General features: G+C 51.1%; 1 protein-coding gene across 2 annotated transcripts; it reads left to right on the forward strand.

The window, feature by feature from the left end:
- The first annotated feature begins 700 nt into the window (after positions 1–700).
- Positions 701–15,469, forward strand: WDR13 (WD repeat domain 13). 2 transcript variants are annotated; one of them, XM_048490199.1, is made up of 10 exons: positions 701–849; positions 4,217–4,303; positions 5,585–5,825; positions 6,479–6,588; positions 6,848–6,978; positions 9,902–10,209; positions 11,785–11,965; positions 12,058–12,199; positions 13,171–13,289; positions 13,735–15,469. In XM_048490199.1, exons 1-10 carry the CDS (start codon positions 761–763, stop codon positions 13,917–13,919), a joined length of 1,593 nt encoding a protein of 530 aa, XP_048346156.1. In that variant the 5' UTR covers positions 701–760; the 3' UTR covers positions 13,920–15,469. The 2 variants fall into 2 exon arrangements, with proteins under 2 accessions (XP_048346156.1, XP_048346157.1); XM_048490200.1 differs by lacking the exon at positions 701–849 and adding an exon at positions 3,017–3,090.
- Positions 15,470–16,778: the final 1,309 nt, after the last annotated feature.

The following is a 16,778-nucleotide window of genomic DNA, read 5'->3' on the forward strand; positions in this document are numbered from 1 at the left end:
ATTAGGGAGAACTTCCTGATGGTAAGAGCTGTTTGACAGTGGAGGGTGGTGGAGTCTCCTTCGGAGGTTTCCAAACAGAGGCTGGAAGGCCGTCTGTCAGAAGTGCTTTGATTGTGTGATCCTGCATTGCAGCGGGTTGGACTGGGTGGCCCTAGTGATCTCTTCCAACTCTACGAATCTGTGCGTGTCGTGGCGCCCAAGGAGGGCACAATGTTGGGGACCAACCTATGTTGGGTGGCCAACCTATGGTGCTCCAGATGTTCATGGATTAACCTCCCATCAGCCCCTGCCAGCACGGCCAATTGTAGTCCATGAACATCTGGAGCACCACAGGTTGGCCACCCCTGCACATTTAATTCCAGGCAAGCCTCACCTGTGTTGGGTGGGAGTGTCTCCCAAGTGAAGGATATCTAAGTGCCAGCGGTGCCTGATGAGTGGCACTTCCCAAGTGGGGAATCCCAACTCCCCTTCCCGCCAGCTGCTCCGAAGTGCCGCTTTCCCCCCTGCGGCGCTTCTTGCTGCTGCTCCGGGCGACCCTTCACCTCTTGTCCTGAGCTGCAAATAGTGGCCCTGCGTGCTTTTGCCCGGACTCTGGAGCAAGCCTCCTTGCGTTTACTCCGGGCTAACTACGCGCACTCAACTCCGGGCCCATCAGCGGGCAGGAAGCGGAGCCAGCGCGGCGCTTCCCTTTTCCCAAAAGCAGCCGCTCCACCCCGGGCGAGCCACAAGCCGGTGGCGGAGCAGGTTTCGCCGGTGCGCCATGGCGCAGGCGGCAGGGCCCGGCAGGAGGAAGGGCAGCTCGCTCAGCTCCGGCGGCGGCTGGGGCGCCCACGACTGGACGCGATTCCTGTAAGTGCCCCGCCGACGGGCGGTGGGTGCCTGCCTGCCTGCCTGGTGCCCGCGTACAGCCGGGGTGGGGGGTGGGGCTCGGCTCCCAGGTTTCGGCTCAACTTCCTTCCTTGCTTGCTCTTCGTGAAGGTGCAAAGGCAACGCGTGCGCTTTTCTTGCGGGCCAACGGCAGGCGCGGCTGCCTGTGCGCGGAGGGCGAGCAAGGGGCGGTCTGCAAAGCGCTGCGAGCAGGAGAGGGCGAGCCCCGGGCCGCCAGTGGTGGGCGACAAGAGGGAATTGTGGTATATGTAGTTCTCTTGTGTGCGCCTTTCCCCTCTCGAGCCTCACAGCCTACGCGTGGGGTTTTCAAGGCAAGAGGGGCTCAGACTAGGGGGTCTGCTGTTGCCTGCTTCGGTGGCGTGCGTGGCCCTGGAATTGCTGCGTGGCCTCCCGTCCAAATGCGAAGCAGGGCTGGCCCGGGTTGCGCCTGGGCTCTGATGAGGCTGGGCCCTTCAGGTCAGGGCGGAAGTGGTTTGCCACTGCCTGTCTTGGACTTCCTTGGTGATCTGCCGTGCAAACATCACCCAGGCCTGACCCTGTTCCTCTTCATATTCAGATTAGGGAGCAAGTCTGCCTGCCTCAAATTCCTTTGTCCTTTCTAGTCTACTCAGTGGGATGAGGTTGTGATTATAAAATGGAGGAAAAACCATAGCTGCTGTCTCAAACCCCTTGCCGTGCACTCCTGGTTTATGGGGTGCAGCCACAGCTGAGCCTGGCCTGACTTTTCAATATAAGTACTTCATACTTACTTCAAATGCCATTGAATTAAAAACTGCTTACAATGAAATGTGCAAATTCCATTGGGCTGTTCCTCTTAAACACAGGAGGTGTGTGGGGGGTATTTCTTTCTTTATTATTTGGATTTTAAAAAGCAGGAGGGAATCTGAACCCTTTTACTTTCAAACTGGTCCTCTTCTTCACCTGCCCCATAGAAGCCCTGCTTTGAGAAGACGTTACTCGGTGAGTAACTGAGGAATCCACTGCCGATTCATGGCCACAAGACAGATCGCATGGAAAGGGGATAAGGTTGACTCACAGATCCAGCAATGTCTACTGGCTGTGGTGACTGAAGGGAATCTAGAGGCAGCAAACTTTTGAAGGCTTGTGCTAGGGTGCTGGTAGGGAGAAGGCCCTTCCTTTGTTTTTGAGCAGGGCCTGAGGCTGGGTGGTTGGCTGTGCAGAAGGTCTCAGGTTCAATTCTTGGCATCCCCAGTTAAGGAACCAGGAGACGTGAAAGCTTGGGAGACCGGCTGCCAGTCTGAACAGACAGTCCCGATCTTGGTGGATCTGTGTTTGTGTATTCTGAAGTGGTATCAGCCCTCCACTGAGCCACCGTGGGAAACAGGGTGCTGGATCAGGAGTTGAATCACTGATGTGATCCAGCTAGAGCTCCTTTTATGTTTTAGCCAGATCTTGTCAGATCTGAGCAGGACCCACCCTGGAGACCACCAAGGAAGCCCAGGGGAGCTACACAGAGGTAGGCCGTGGCAGGAGGGCGGCAGCCCACTCCAGGAGGGAGTCGCCATAAGTCGGGTGGACGTGAGGACTAATAACGATGATGATCATGGGGTCCTCAGGAACTGTGCTAGACCAGCATTTCTCCCAGGAAGCCCCCCCCCCCCCCGCTGCCCGCAATCTCTCTCAGAGGAGCCTGTGGAACATAAGAACATAAGAAAGAGCCTGCTGGATCAGACCAGAGTCCATCTAGTCCAGCATTCTGCTACTCGCAGTGGCCCACCAGGTGCCTTTGGGAGCTCACATGCAGGAGGTGAAAGCAATGGCCTGCTGCTGCTGCTGCTGCTCCCGAGCACCTGGTCTGCTAAGGCATTTGCAATCTCAGATCAAGGAGGACCCTCGCCGGTCTTTCCTTGCCAGGAAAGAAATGCACTCTGCACTTGCGCCGGAGCTATCCGCCTTGCAGCCCCGGCTTTGGAAAACTAATGCGGGTCGGGGGGAAGGGGAGGAGAAGAGCAGAGAAACAGGGGCTTAATTCAGCCTGGGCGCTCAATACTGCAGCCGCCCGCCTCGCATTGCATTACAACGAAGGGACGGACGAGCGGAGCCTGAAGTATGGGCGCGCCCTCGGAACTGTCAAAGGGGCGCGCATGCGCGGTGGAGCCATGCTCCAGAGGCTCCGCCCCCTCCCCTCCTTTTGGGGGCTCTGTCGTCGGCTGTCGGAACCGGTAGCGGCAGCAGCAGCAGGTACCCTCCTGCCCCCCCCCCCCCTTGAACCCTCTTCCGCTCCCCCCCTCTCCGCCTGGCTTGACCCCAGCCCAAGAAGCCAGCAGTGCCCCCCCCCCGTCCCCTGCAGGCCGACACTCTCCCATTCTCTGTTGGGGGCATCTCCTTCCCTGTGATGTTGTCTCCATGGAGACCGCCGCCGAGCCCACCTGGAGCATCTCCATCCTTCCATGGCTGCAATGGCCTTTCCTGTGGCCCCGTCTCCTCCTCCCATCACCATAGAGACAAGCCAACGCCAGCCACTCTTTTCAGCAGCATCGCCATTATTGATGTCCCCCACCACATAAATGCCCCCCAGAGCAGCATCCCATCCCATTCCACTCCACATCTCTTTGGCTCAGTGTATCCCTGATCTGGAACTGGTGTGTTTGGAACCAACGGGGCAAAAATGTCCCGCTGTTTAAATTCTCTTGCCGGCTGAGACGGTGCTCTCCCCCTAAATCTTGTGTCCCTTTGCCCTTTCAGGGGGTGGGGGTGGCTCTCTAGTGACTGATCTATTGGGCAACTTCCTAAGCTTGAGGCTTGGCCCCTCTTCTGGCCTTCTGTTGGGTGGACTGGGCTGGCCAGGATCAGTGTAGCCACAATGAGTGGCGGAAACTGGACTGAGGCTTCTTTTGCACTGCCGGTTAGAAATCCAGCCCAGCAGAGAAATGTTCTAGTTGCTATGTGTTGTGGCTCCACAGTGTAAAACCTCTGTTCCTCCCCTCCTTGACACACAAAGATGTCTGGATGACGGGTGCACAGTCTCTTCACAATCACCCCAACTGGGAGGGGGTTCCCCAGGCCTTTGCTCAAATGGATTCCTTGTGCCTTCTCTGAATCGTGGCCAGAGTGCTGTTTTGCTGCAGCATGGGGGTGTGCGTGGTGCGTCCTCCCTCGCGTTCCCTAGCCATAGCTTCTGCAGGGTTTAGAAAACCTAACGCCTGGAACATTGCTTCTCACACAATGCACAGGGAGTTGTACTGTTTCAGGCTTTTAATCCTAAGGAGAGTTACTCCATTCCATTCATTTTGGTGGGTTGAGACCGGAGGGATGCTACATTGCATGCCAGTCTCCGGCACTGACTCCTGTTTCTTTGCTGCTGCAGGCGCCCGCTAAACCATTCCCCTGAGCACCCTGTGCCGGCTAGGGGCATGGCAGCAGTGTGGCAGCAGGTTTTGGCTGTAGATGCAAGGTAAGTCATTGGGGTTGGAGGGCTTAAACGCAGCCCTTTGGTCCTGGAAATGAGCAGAAAAGGAGTTTGGGGTTGCCTTGGGGGGGATGGTTCACAAGGCGAGTTGCCCTAGATCTAAGTGTAGCGGGCTACTTCATGGCTGTCCACTGTGCTACTCTTGACCCAGGGTAATTCATCTGGCGCAGCTATTCTCTGGATACTGTACACTCAGTCAGTTGCAAGAATTAAAACCAACACTCTTAACGTGTCCTGTGTACATGTGTAAGTGCCATCAAGATGCAATCCACTTATGGCAACCCCCACAAGGGGGCTTTCAAGGCACGTGAGAAGCTGAGGCGATTTGTCAGCATGGCGTGGTGGTTAAGAGCGGTGGACTCTGATCTGAAGAACTGGGGTTGACTCCTGCACATGAGCAGCAGACTCTCGTCTGGTGAACTGGATTTGTTTCCCCACTCCTGCACATGAAGCCTGCTGGGTGACCTTGGTCTAGTCACAGTTCTTCAGAACTCTACCTGACAAGGTGTCTATTGTGGGAGAGGAAGGGAAAAGGAGTTTGTCAGCCACCTTCAATCTCCTTACGGGAGAGAAAGGCGGGGAATAAATCCAAACTCCTCCTCCTCCTCTTCTTCTCCCCCCTGCATAGCCTTCTTGGTGGTCTCTTAGCCAAGTACTGAGCCTCTGCAATTGGGCTATAGCCGCTATCCCATGCTGCCTTCCCTGGAAGCATGTCTTAAATAAGGTATCAATAAATTGATGAAATAGAGTGAAAATCCACCCTTTTATCATGATTTCGGAGGCAAAAGCTGGCTAAGGTCATAGAATCATAGAATCATAGAGTTGGAAGAGACCACAAGGTGGCAGAGGCTAGAAAACCGTACGGCAAGCGTGTCTTCTTACAATGTGATTTACAGCTGTACGAATTTCAATCCTGTCTCCATGCAGATATAGTCCTGCATTACAATGCGCTGTCCCCGTGCGGCAATACATGAAAATGTTTTTGACTATTATTGCAAGACTCTTAGAACTACAAGGAAATGTGTGGTATAAATGTTTTAATAAGTTAATTAAGGAAACAGGGCATCTTGTAGAAAAGATTATCTCCCCACAGTTGGTACTAACCTAGAATGATGCCACTATTTAATTAAGCCGGTATTCCCCCTCCTGATCTAACAGGATCCGCCCCACCAGAGCAGGAAGTGGAATAGGAGGGTTTTGTCAGGGTGTTTGTGGCGTGGGCTTCCAACAGCTGACACACAAACACACACACCCCTCCAATTTCAGGTACAACGCATACCGCACTCCAAACTTCCCGCAGTTTCGCACACAGTACATCCGCCGGCGCAGCCAGCTGTTGCGGGACAACGCCCAAGCGGGCTACGACCCCTCGGTCCGCAAGCAGTACCTGCGGCTGCGCAGCCAACTCTTGGCCCAACGCTACGGCCCTCTCTCCGAACAGAGCAGCTTCCGTGCCTACAGCAACAGCATCGTCCGAAGCAGTCGCACAACACTGGACCGCATGGAGGTACCCGTGACTGCCGTGTCCAAGGGCGGCAAGGGAGTTGGGCAGGGAGTGTCCCGTGTGATACCGGAGTTAGCAAGGCGGCTACTCCTGGCTGGGGAGAGGATGGCAGAAGTGTTGCTGAGACATTAATGTCAACACTCACTGGGAGAAGAGAACGGCCTCTCTGAGCACGCAGTGGCTTCCAAGACAAGCTTATCTCAGCTCCCACTATCAAAGCCCTGTGTGCTGCACTATGAGCATGCCATGTACTGGTGCAGATTAAATAGGCTGCATAGAATCACTTGGCAAAATGCTGATTTCAGCAATCAGGTTTTAAAAAACCAAAACCTTGTGATAGGCTTGGGAAAAGAGGCTAGGAATGAACGGGCGTTGAACCGGGGCAGGGAGAGAACTTCTCTGCTGTCAGACACTTCTTTGGATACTGCTAATGTGTGGGCAGTCACGAGGACAAGAAAACTGGCGAGCAAAAACAGGAGGAGCTAAGAACAGAATTCTAGACCCCAGTGGCTGCTGTTCTTCTTCCTCCAAATACAGTGGCTCCCTTTCCTGAATCCCTGGCTTTGAAGACATGTCTTACCCGGCTTAGACACCAGTCTTGATCTTATTCTGACATATCCAGCTTCCAAATGTGACTGCTGTGTGTTAAATCACAGGATTTTGATGACGACCCGAGAGCACTGGGTGCCCGTGGCCACCGCCGCTCCGTCAGCCGAGGATCCTATCAGCTGCAGGCTCAAATGAACCGAGCTGTCTACGATGAGAGGTATGAGACTATCAGAAACTTGATCTGGGGCAAACAGTGAACCTGATGTAACACCTCCCCTCGTTGACCTCTTCTGTGGCATGCCATTCATTTTAATTCTATCGTCCATGATGGCTGAATGGTGGTCATAATTGAGATATCTGAGCTCGGATCTCCTCTCAACAGGCGGGGATGAGGTCTGGGGAAAGGCCTCTCGGCCGCTCTCACTTCCTCTGTTAGAAACGGGCCTCCTTCACTTGGGAATCTTCTTTTCCTCCAGACCCCCAGGCAGCGTCGTCCCCACTTCGGTGGCAGAAGCCAGCCGGGCCATGGCGGGGGACACGACGCTCAGTGAAAACTACGCCTTTGCGGGCATGTACCACATATTTGACCAGCATGTGGATGAAGCTGGTGAGTACAGCAGAAGGGGCAGCAGGCTCTGTGAAATGCATTTCCATTTGGGTCATCAGGTCATGGAATGCACCATGTGAGTCGGGAGGACTGGAAGATCTTTCTTTACAGAGAAGGACACAAGGTGGGAAGCTAACCAGGGCCCTGCATGCACTAGGTGGCCCAGGCTGGCCCAGTCGCATCAGATCTCAGAAGCTAAGCAGAGTTGATTCCGTTTAGTACTTTGATGAGACACACACACCCCAGGAAGTCTGCGGTCACAACCAGTGGTGTACCTAGGCAAACTGGAGCCCTGGACAAAACCTGAGTTTGATGCCCCACCCCATGGGCGGCCACCCTCTCCCACCGTGACCAAACAATGATTTTTTCCACCAAGTCGTTTCAAAGTCACCATCACATTATAGAACATGCCCCAACTCACAAATCTGAACACAACAATGGCCCATGCCACACAGCAGAAATATTTTTTGGACAACATTTTCAAAATGCTTTCAAAATGTTTTATTACGGCTATGAAAACATTTTATGGTGTTGTATCCAGTCCCCCCAATTGGGGGAAACAGCATCACTTTCAATGTTATTTAAACTGGGGACCCCAGATTCTCCCTTTAAGGTGGATTTAAAAGGAGAATCTGGGCTCCCTAGTTTAAACAAGTGATGCTGGAATCCATCCCCAAACAGCATTATTTTCAATGGTGTTTAAACTAGGGAGCCCAGATTCTCCCTTTAAATCCATCTTAAAGGGAGAATCTGGGGTCCCCAGTTTAAACAAAATTGAAAGTGATGCTGTTTTGGGGTGGATTCTCCCCCACCCTGAAACAGCATCACTTTCAATGTTTAAACTGGGGACCAGTGGCATTCCTGCCTAGGGACAGGGGGTATCCTATGTCCCCGGGCGCCCCCCATTTGGTCACGTGGGGGGGCGCCAACATTTCAGGGTCGTTTGTGTGTTTTTTAATTTTTAAAGTGTTTTTCACGTTCCGGCCTGCAGGGGGTGCATTTTTAAGGCTAGCAGCACCAAAATTTCAGGGTACCATCCAAAGACTGTCCTGATGATACCACCCAAATTTGGTGATGTTTGGTTCAGGGGGAGCAAAGTTATGGACCCCCAAAGGGGGCACCCCATTCCCCATTGTTTTCAATGGGAGCTAACAGGAGATGGGGGCTACCCATTTGAGGGACCATAACTTTGGTCCCCCTGAACATAACTTCAATAAACTTGGGTGGCATCATAAGAATAGTTAACAGATGATACCATGAAAATTTGGTGTCACTAGCTTAAAAAAATACACCCCTTCCAGGCACCCCAAGAAATTTGCCCAAGATTCTTTGTTTTGCAGTGACTTTGCTCCATTGTAGCCAATGGGGAATTTCTGAGTGTGTAGGCAGGCTGCACATTTTTGAAGATAGAGGCACCAGACTTTCAGGGTGGCTCCAGGAGGGCCTCCTGGTAATAGCATCCAGGTTTGGAGACCTTTGCTTCTGGGGGTTCAATTTTATGGGCTCAGGTTTTGTCCCCGGGCGCCAGATGGCCTAGGTACGCCCCTGCTGGGGACCTCAGATTCTCCCTGTAAATCCATGCTGAAGGGGGTGGATTTAATAATAATAATAATAAAAATAATTAATAATAATAATAATAATTAATAATAATAAAAACAGTAACAACAATAATAACAACAACAACAACATTTATTAGGCATTGAGAGAATAAAAGAAAGAAAAAAACAAGCATTGGCAGGAAGGGGGTGGATTTGAAAGGAGAATCTGGGGAAATTTAGGGGGTGCCTGCTGTCAGGGGTGCAATTATTAAGCTAGCAGCACCAAAACGTCAGAGTATCTTTGTGAGCCCCTATTGATGATACCAGCCAGGTTTGGTGAAGTTTGGTTCAGGGGGTCCAAAGTTATGGACCCTCAAAGGTGTAGCCCCCATCGCCTGTTAGCTCCCATTGGAAACAATGGGGGATGGGGCACTCCCTTTGGGAGTCCATAACTTTGGACTCCCTAAACCAAACCTCACCAAACCTGGGTGATAGCATCAGGAGAGTCTCCCGAAAAATCCCTGAAATTTTTGTGCTGCTAGCTTAAAAACTGCGCCCTCTGCAGGCCAAAAATGGAAAAACACTGAAAATACAAAAAAACCCCACAAATGAACCTGCAGTTTTTGCACACCCCCCCCACAAGGGGGCGCCCTGGGCAACTGCCCACTTTGCCCAATGGGAGGAACGCCTCTGGTCACAACGCAGGCAGTGGCAATCTACCTCTGTTCATCTCTTGTCTTAGAAACCCTTCAGGGCTGCCATAAGTCAGCTGCGATTTGGCAGCACTTTTCACCATTTTGTTTTATTAAATTGATACCCCACCCTTCTCAACAGGCTGGCGTTCATACAGATTAAAACACAGGATATGGCTAATAATATAATACCAAGTTTGACATTAAAATAGTCCAATTTTTTTTAAAAAAACCCAGATCTCGACTTTAATAAACAACAGCCCCAGGCCTACGGAAGTGGGGAGTCTCTCCTCCTGGCATAGATCAGCTACCAGTTTGTCGGGATGAAAAGAAAGACGGAGTGGGAAGAGGCTGCACAATTAAGATGTGCATGTTGGAAAGGCCATTTAAAAAGGCTGAGTGGTTATTGCTCTTGAGGTGGGAGCAAAAGCTGTGAGAAGCGGAGGACTGGGAAAGTCCCTCGATGCTGATGCTGCCCGCAAGTACACGGAAGTGTTGCCGGTCGCGGTGCCTTCCTTCCCCACAGTACTGCTTGGGGAGACCAGGGTAATTGGAATAGGAGTGGCACCTGGCCTATGGCAGCTTATCCATGGTAATGCGAAAGCAAAATCAGACATGCAGGAATCACCCACTCTGTTGGAGGGGGGTCCTTTTAACAGCCAGCTGACTGTCTCCCCCGACCTTCCTCTCCAGTGCCCAAGGTCCAGTTTGCCAATGACGACAAGCATCTACTCGCCTGCTGCTCTCTGGACGGCACCATTTCTGTGTGCCAGCTGGTGCCCACCCCTCCGGTGGTGCTGCGTGTGCTGAAGGGCCACAGCCGCGGCGTCTCTGATTTTGCCTGGTCCCTCTCCAACGATATCATCGTGTCTACTTCGCTGGATGCCACCATGCGCATCTGGGCCACGGAGGATGGGAAGTGTATCCGGGAGATCTCGGATCCGGATGCTTCGGAGCTGCTGTGCTGCACGTTCCAGCCGATGAACAACAATCTCACCGTGGTGAGTAAAGAGAAGGACCCAAGTCAGAGGTGACGATCCTTTTCCACCAGTGGGCAAGTGATCAGAGGTGGATCCCGCCCCCCGCAGGATGTCATATAAACTGTTGGGTGGGGGGTGGGGGAACTTCACACAGGTCTTGTTCCCAAAAACAAGTTTTGGCCTGTGTTACTCCCCTCAACTCAGGATTTTTGGAAATCGCTAAACCAGCGATCGTTTTGCACTGTTCTGGGTTAGAGGGGCTCCCATGCAAACACAACAGGAAGGAGACGCTTCATTTCCCTCCCTTCCACCCATTCAGTTTAAGTTCTGCACTGTCTCCTGTCAGGGAGAATCTGCACTCCTACCATTCTGTGCAGGTCACCCAGCAGGTTGGGGACAGATTCTCTGAGTGCCCGACTGGGTACACTGTTCCCCAAGCACGCTTTCTCCCTGTGGCAGTGGGCATGATCCATCTACAGCAACATGCTCGTTATTGCCCAGCGGTTGCAGGGAAGTCCCTATTCCTTTTTTTAAAAAATTGTGTGTTGCACATGCGCAGCTATGCAGGTGCAGCCGATCAGATTGTGGGACAGTCGGCATGGCTGCAAAAATTCCTGTATGCCTGTGCGGCTACACATGTTGCAGGGGGTGGGGAATTTAAAAGGGAAGTGTGTCTCCGTGTGAAAGCGCGAAAGCAACTCGGATTGTTTCCATGGGCTCCAATCGCTGCCTGAACGGATGAAGGGCACACATGTGAACGGGAAAAAGGAAAAACGGGTTCCTCTATATTAACGACTGCGATCCGTTACACATCTGCTGTGTGAAATCCACCAGAGATATCCTGGCCCTTTGCTTTTCAAGACAATCATTACCACCCCTCCCAGAGGCTTTCTCCACCCTAAAATCAGTGTCTTAGCTGCACAGTGTAAAAGGACAGAATCCAGATTGATCGATCTTACCTGTTTTTACAGGTGTGGGAACAGTGGTGGGATTCTAATTATTTAGCTACTGGTTCTCCCACCCACCCCTGGCTGCACGCTCCCCCACTGCTGCCTACTTACCTGGCTGCTGCGCCTCCCCCTTTCGATGTTGGGCTGGGCGGGGGAGGAAAGGGAAGGTGGCAGCTCCGGCTTGGCCTGTGTGCGCCACTAAAGGGGCCAGGCTACTTTCAGGCTGCCTCCCCCCTCCCCCACACCAGTGCTTCCCAGCTTGGCAAGTCTCCTCCCAGCCCCAGGAGCCCAGGCCGGGGAAGAGAACCGAGACGGAGCCCTCTGCTCCACACACACACACACACCCCTCAGTGCTGCCCGGCTCGGCTCTCCTCCCCGCCCTGAGCTCCGAGGCGCTAAAAGCCCCGTCGCTCCCTCTCCCACGGGAGGGGGAGTGAGGGGGCTTTTAACAACCGGTTTGCCCAAACCGGGCCAAACCGGCTGTATCCCACCACTGCATGGGAAGGGAGGTGAGGTTACCTATGATAACACTTCCCTTCTAGGTATTCCATTTCCCTGGTAAAGTGGCAGGAGGTACATGTATTTTGTGTTCTCCTCTCCTGCTTTATGCAGTGGTATGAAATCGCTGTCTTTATCTGCTCCCAAGGTGGGGAACGGAAAGCACAACCTCCATGTGGTGAACATCTCAACAGGGAAGAAGGTGAAAGGAGGCTCCAGCAAGCTCACGGGCCGAGTCCTGTCTCTCTCCTTTGATTCCCCCGGCCGAATCCTCTGGGCAGGAGATGACAGGGGAAGCATATTTTCCTTCCTCTTTGACATGGCGACAGGTGAGTCTCAAAGGGGCTGGTAAGAGTGATGATGAACAAACGCCCAGTCCGGATGCATCCCAGCCCTCTGCTTGTCCTCTCCCTCCCCAAAGGAAAACTGACCAAGGCCAAGCGCCTGGTGGTGAACGAGGGGAGCTCCATCACCAGCATCTCCGCCCGATCCTGGATCAGCCGAGAAGCACGCGACCCTTCCCTCCTCATCAACGCCTGCATCAACAAGCTGCTGCTGTACAGGTGAGGCTCCTTCTGAGACACTGCCCTACTGGCAGTAACATGTGCAGAGTACCAATGAGCATCCTCTCTTAAGAACATAAGAACTAGCCTGCTGGATCAGACCAGAGTCCATCTAGTCCAACACTCTGCTACCTGCAGTGGCCCACCAGGTGCGTTTGGGAGCTCACATGCAGGATGTGAAAGCAACAGCGTGCTGCTGCTGCTGCTGCTCCTGAGGATCAAGATTGGTAGCCAGAGATCGACTTCTCCTCCATCAATCTGTCCAAGCCCTTTTTAAAGCTATCCAGGTTAGTGGCCATCACCACCTCCTGTGGCAGCATATTCCAAACACCAATCACACATTGTGTAGAAAAATGTTTCCTTTTATTAGTCCTAATTCTTCCCCCCAGTATTTTCAATGGATGCCCCCTGGTTCTAGTATTGTGAGAAAGAGAGAAAAATTCTTTCTGTCAACATTTTCTACCCCATGCATAATTTTATAGACTTCAATCATATCCCCCCTCAGACGTCTCCTCTCCAAACTAAAGAGTCCCAAACGCTGCAGCCTCTCCTCATAAGGAATGTGCTCCAGTCCCTCAATCATCCTCGTTGCCCTTCTCTGCACTTTCTCTATCTCTTTGATATCCTTTTTGAGATGTGGCAACCAGAACTGAACACAGTACTCCAAGTGCGGTCGCACCACGGCTTTATATAAGGGCATGACAATCCTTGCAGTTTTATTATCAACTCCTTTCCTAATTATCCCCAGCATAGAGTTTGCCTTTTTCACAGCTGCCATGCACTTAGTTGACATTCCCATGGAACTATCAACTAAGACGCCCAAATCCCTTTCCTGGTCTGTGACTGATAGCACTGACCCCTGTAGCGTGTATGTGAAGTTTGGATTTTGTGCACCCCTTCTAGGGTGGAATAAGTGACAACTAGCCTCAGATTCTGTTTAATATCCAATTCTGCTGCTTTTCCCCCAACAGGGTAGTAGACAACGAAGGTACACTCCAGTTGAAGAGAAGCTTCCAGATACAACAGAGCTCCCACCCCGTTCGCAGCATCTTCTGCCCGCTCATGTCCTTCCGGCAAGGAGCTTGTGTCGGTACGATACCCGCGGGCTAGCCTCTGACTGCAAAGGGGGTGGAGGGCAGCTGTGTTATTTCCTTGAATGTTTTAATGGTTTGCCAAGTCTGCCCAGGGCTTTTCCTTTTCCAAGGTGGCCAGTACTATTGGCTAAAGGATGAGAAACTTCACACTCCTCATCTGGGAAGGGTTTATAGTTCCAGAGACCTTGACCTGGATGGCTCAGAGTAGATCTCGCCAAATCTCAGAAGCAGGGCAAGGTCAGCCCGAGTCGGTACTTGGATGGGAGACCATCAAGGACATTCTGCTACACAGAGGGAGGCAGTGACAAACCACCTTCGTTTGTCTATTGCCTAGGTGGTCACCATAAGGTGGTTGTGATTTGATAGCACGCCCCCCCCCCCCCACACCCCAAAGTTAGAGAGATTCTCTTTAGCAATCCCTCTTTTTTTTGTACATTTCAGTAACAGGCAGCGAGGACATGTGCGTCTACTTCTTTGACGTGGAGCGTGCCACCAAGGCCATCGTGAACAAGCTGCAGGGTCACAGTGCTGCTGTGCTGGACGTCAGCTTTAACTGCGACGAAAGCCTGCTGGCCTCCAGCGATGCGAAAGGGATGGTCATCGTCTGGAGGAGAGAGCAGAAATAAAGCATCCCCTTCTCCTGCAGGTTGAACTGAATCTGGCCGCGCAGAACGGGTGGTGGAAGGGAGCAACTTGTAACAGCCGTCAGGAGCTCTGGAAAGGGACTGATGGGCCGGCTTTTTTCTCCTCTTGCTGAGCCTATCTGAGCTACACTGAAATAGCCACTGTTGCTTCCCTCCGTTTCAGTCAGCAGATGTTTGTACAGGAGAAACGGGAATGAGAGAGGCTGCCCCATGCTACGTTCTTCCTTTCATTCCCTACGTTTTTCATTTGTGACTTTGCCTGGATGTTCTCTCCTGCAGCTTCCAATTGTCTGCTGAGAAGGGGTTGATGAACCTCTGGCTAACTGTTAACTGACGAGATAAGATGTGGAACCACTGGGTTTCTCCTCTGATTGCTCCACCTGGGGTCTAATGGCCATTCTTCTATACAGCCTGCTCCGTGAAACAGCGTTGCTTACCTAGTTCCTCCCAGAACTGCAGGGGCCAGTAACAAGAAACACAGCTCCCATTGAAGCACCAGGCTATTGTATCATACAGAGGAATAATTTTCTTGCCTCTGTCAGCTGCTGCACTGAGACATCTTCTTGGAAGGTTGAGCCAGCAAAATCAGCCTACATTTTGGGCTTCCAGACTTCTGAAGCCTTAACTCCGACTTTGCATGAGAAAATTCTAGTTGTGTGTCTCTGCCCGAGGTTCTCTTTCTCCACCATGACTTTTGGAAACAAATTTTCAGTGACTGTTACAGAAATGAGGAAGTTGACACAGAGCTAACTTATTGCTACATAGAGGCAAGTCTGCCCCTGCTCGGGGTTGTGGAATTTACACAAGCTGTGTCTGAAATACTCTGACAGTTGTATGGGAGGACAAATGCTGCTAGCACCCAGTCTAAACGTGGATGAAGCCAAGTTTATTGAACTGCTGTGGAAGCTGTAGGAGGCAAAGTGCAGCAGTGTGCTCTGTTATGGCATGCGTAGTCTTGTATAAGGGATAGGGGGCTAGTTGTAACCAAATTTCTCCATATTGCTGTGGTAGTGATTTCCCTACCATTTTGTTTTTCCTTTCAGCGTGAACCAGGGAAAAGGATATCTACTTTTCAATAGGCAGAATGGAGAAAGGTGATAGATGTGGCTTTTTGGAAAGGTGTCCAGATGTTTTGAATCTCATTAAATAAGGGAGATTTCCAAATTCCATGTTAAGCACGAGATTAGCAAAGGGACCAGTATCATTGGAGGTACACACTAGACACATCTCTAGGAGATAAAGCAAGCTACTCAGCCTTGCAAGAGATACGTCTAGCATGAACTCCTAGAGATATGTCTAGCGTGTACTTCAGGTGATTTGTGGATGCACAGTTCAGAGAATTATGACAACATGTTAGTGGCAGTGAGCTAATGTTTATAACAAGCGGTGTGATCATTCCTGTTCCAGGAAACTATTTACAGGAGCTAGAGAATGAATAATTGAAGTCAAGCTGTAAAGGGACCATTTAAAATAGCATAGGAATCTCAAGACAAATTTCCCACATTTTGAATAAATTGTAAATTACAGTTTAATTCTGATTTTAAAAATAGACCGATGTGTGCTTGACAGACCGACAGTAGTGGCTTGCTTGCTTGCTTTCAGAAAGCCAGTCCTACTCTTGCAGTGGTGTGTTCTACCCTTACAAAACATTTAGCACATACCTGATTATATTACCAATAGCAGAGTCTAGGCCAGTGGTTCTCAACCTGTGGGTCGCGACCACTTTGGGGGTCAAACAACCCTTTCACAGGGATCGCCTAAGACCTAAAACACATATTTCCAATGGTCTTAGGAACCAAGACACAAATAATTTTATGATTGGGGGTCACCACAACATGAGGAACTGTATTAAAGGGTCACGGCATTAGGAAGGTTGAAAACCACTGGTCTAGGCTATTGATAATTTTAAGATTTTGATCGACTAGCACTCTAAAACGGGTACCAGTTTACACAAACCGAGAAGCTGACCAAAATGCGATGTACCTGCAGAATGAATCCTAAAGTGCATGGGGCTGGTTGCTGCGGACCAGGGATGGTGGACAACTTGTACCACCGACATGAACTGTGGCTGTTGTTTTTTCTTGAGTGGCACCCTATTTTTAGGACCTGCAGAAATTCTCAACAGCAGATGCACTGAGGAGGGAAGCATCCCCTATTGGATTTCTACCGCCAACCACCAGAACATCACCAGTTCTTCTGAACAACTGACCAGATCACAGGTTCCCACTGTGTCGTCCATGGATGCTGCAGCTCCTGCTGACAAATGCTTTTGGGCAGAGTTAGAGAAGGCTTCTGATTGGCCATGCACATTAAAAGGCATCCTGTTAAAGAGTTCCTCCCTGAGAGAATTCTGAATGAATTGAGACTAGGCCAAGTTCATCCACCAGGAATATGGGAGTAGAGAATCAAATCTCATTCACCAGATAAGAGTTTGCCGGTCATGGGGAGGAATGGTGAATCTAACCTGGTTCTCCAGATTAGAGTCCACCTCCTCTTAGCTGCTACTACTACACTATGCTGGCTCACATTTCTCTCATATGAAATTCAAATTTGCACATGCTTATAGCCAATGGAAAACTGAATAGGAGGTATAAGAGGGCTTTTGTTCACCTTTTTGCCCCCAAAATAAGCAGCTGTGTGGAATTAAAGTAGTCCTTCTCCAACTTGCAATACAGGTGGACAGCTACACTTAGCCCATTTGTACACTCTCTCCCCCAAATGAATTTCGGCCACAAACTATTTCCCCCTCTAATTCATCACTAAACCCTAGTATAGGAGCTACACGCACTACACTCCAGCGATCTCTCATTACCCTTCACTTTCAAGCTGAGATGTGGGAAG

This window comes from Sphaerodactylus townsendi, linkage group LG03 (assembly GCF_021028975.2).
Source record: "Sphaerodactylus townsendi isolate TG3544 linkage group LG03, MPM_Stown_v2.3, whole genome shotgun sequence".
NCBI classification, from domain to species: Eukaryota; Metazoa; Chordata; class Lepidosauria; order Squamata; family Sphaerodactylidae; genus Sphaerodactylus; species Sphaerodactylus townsendi.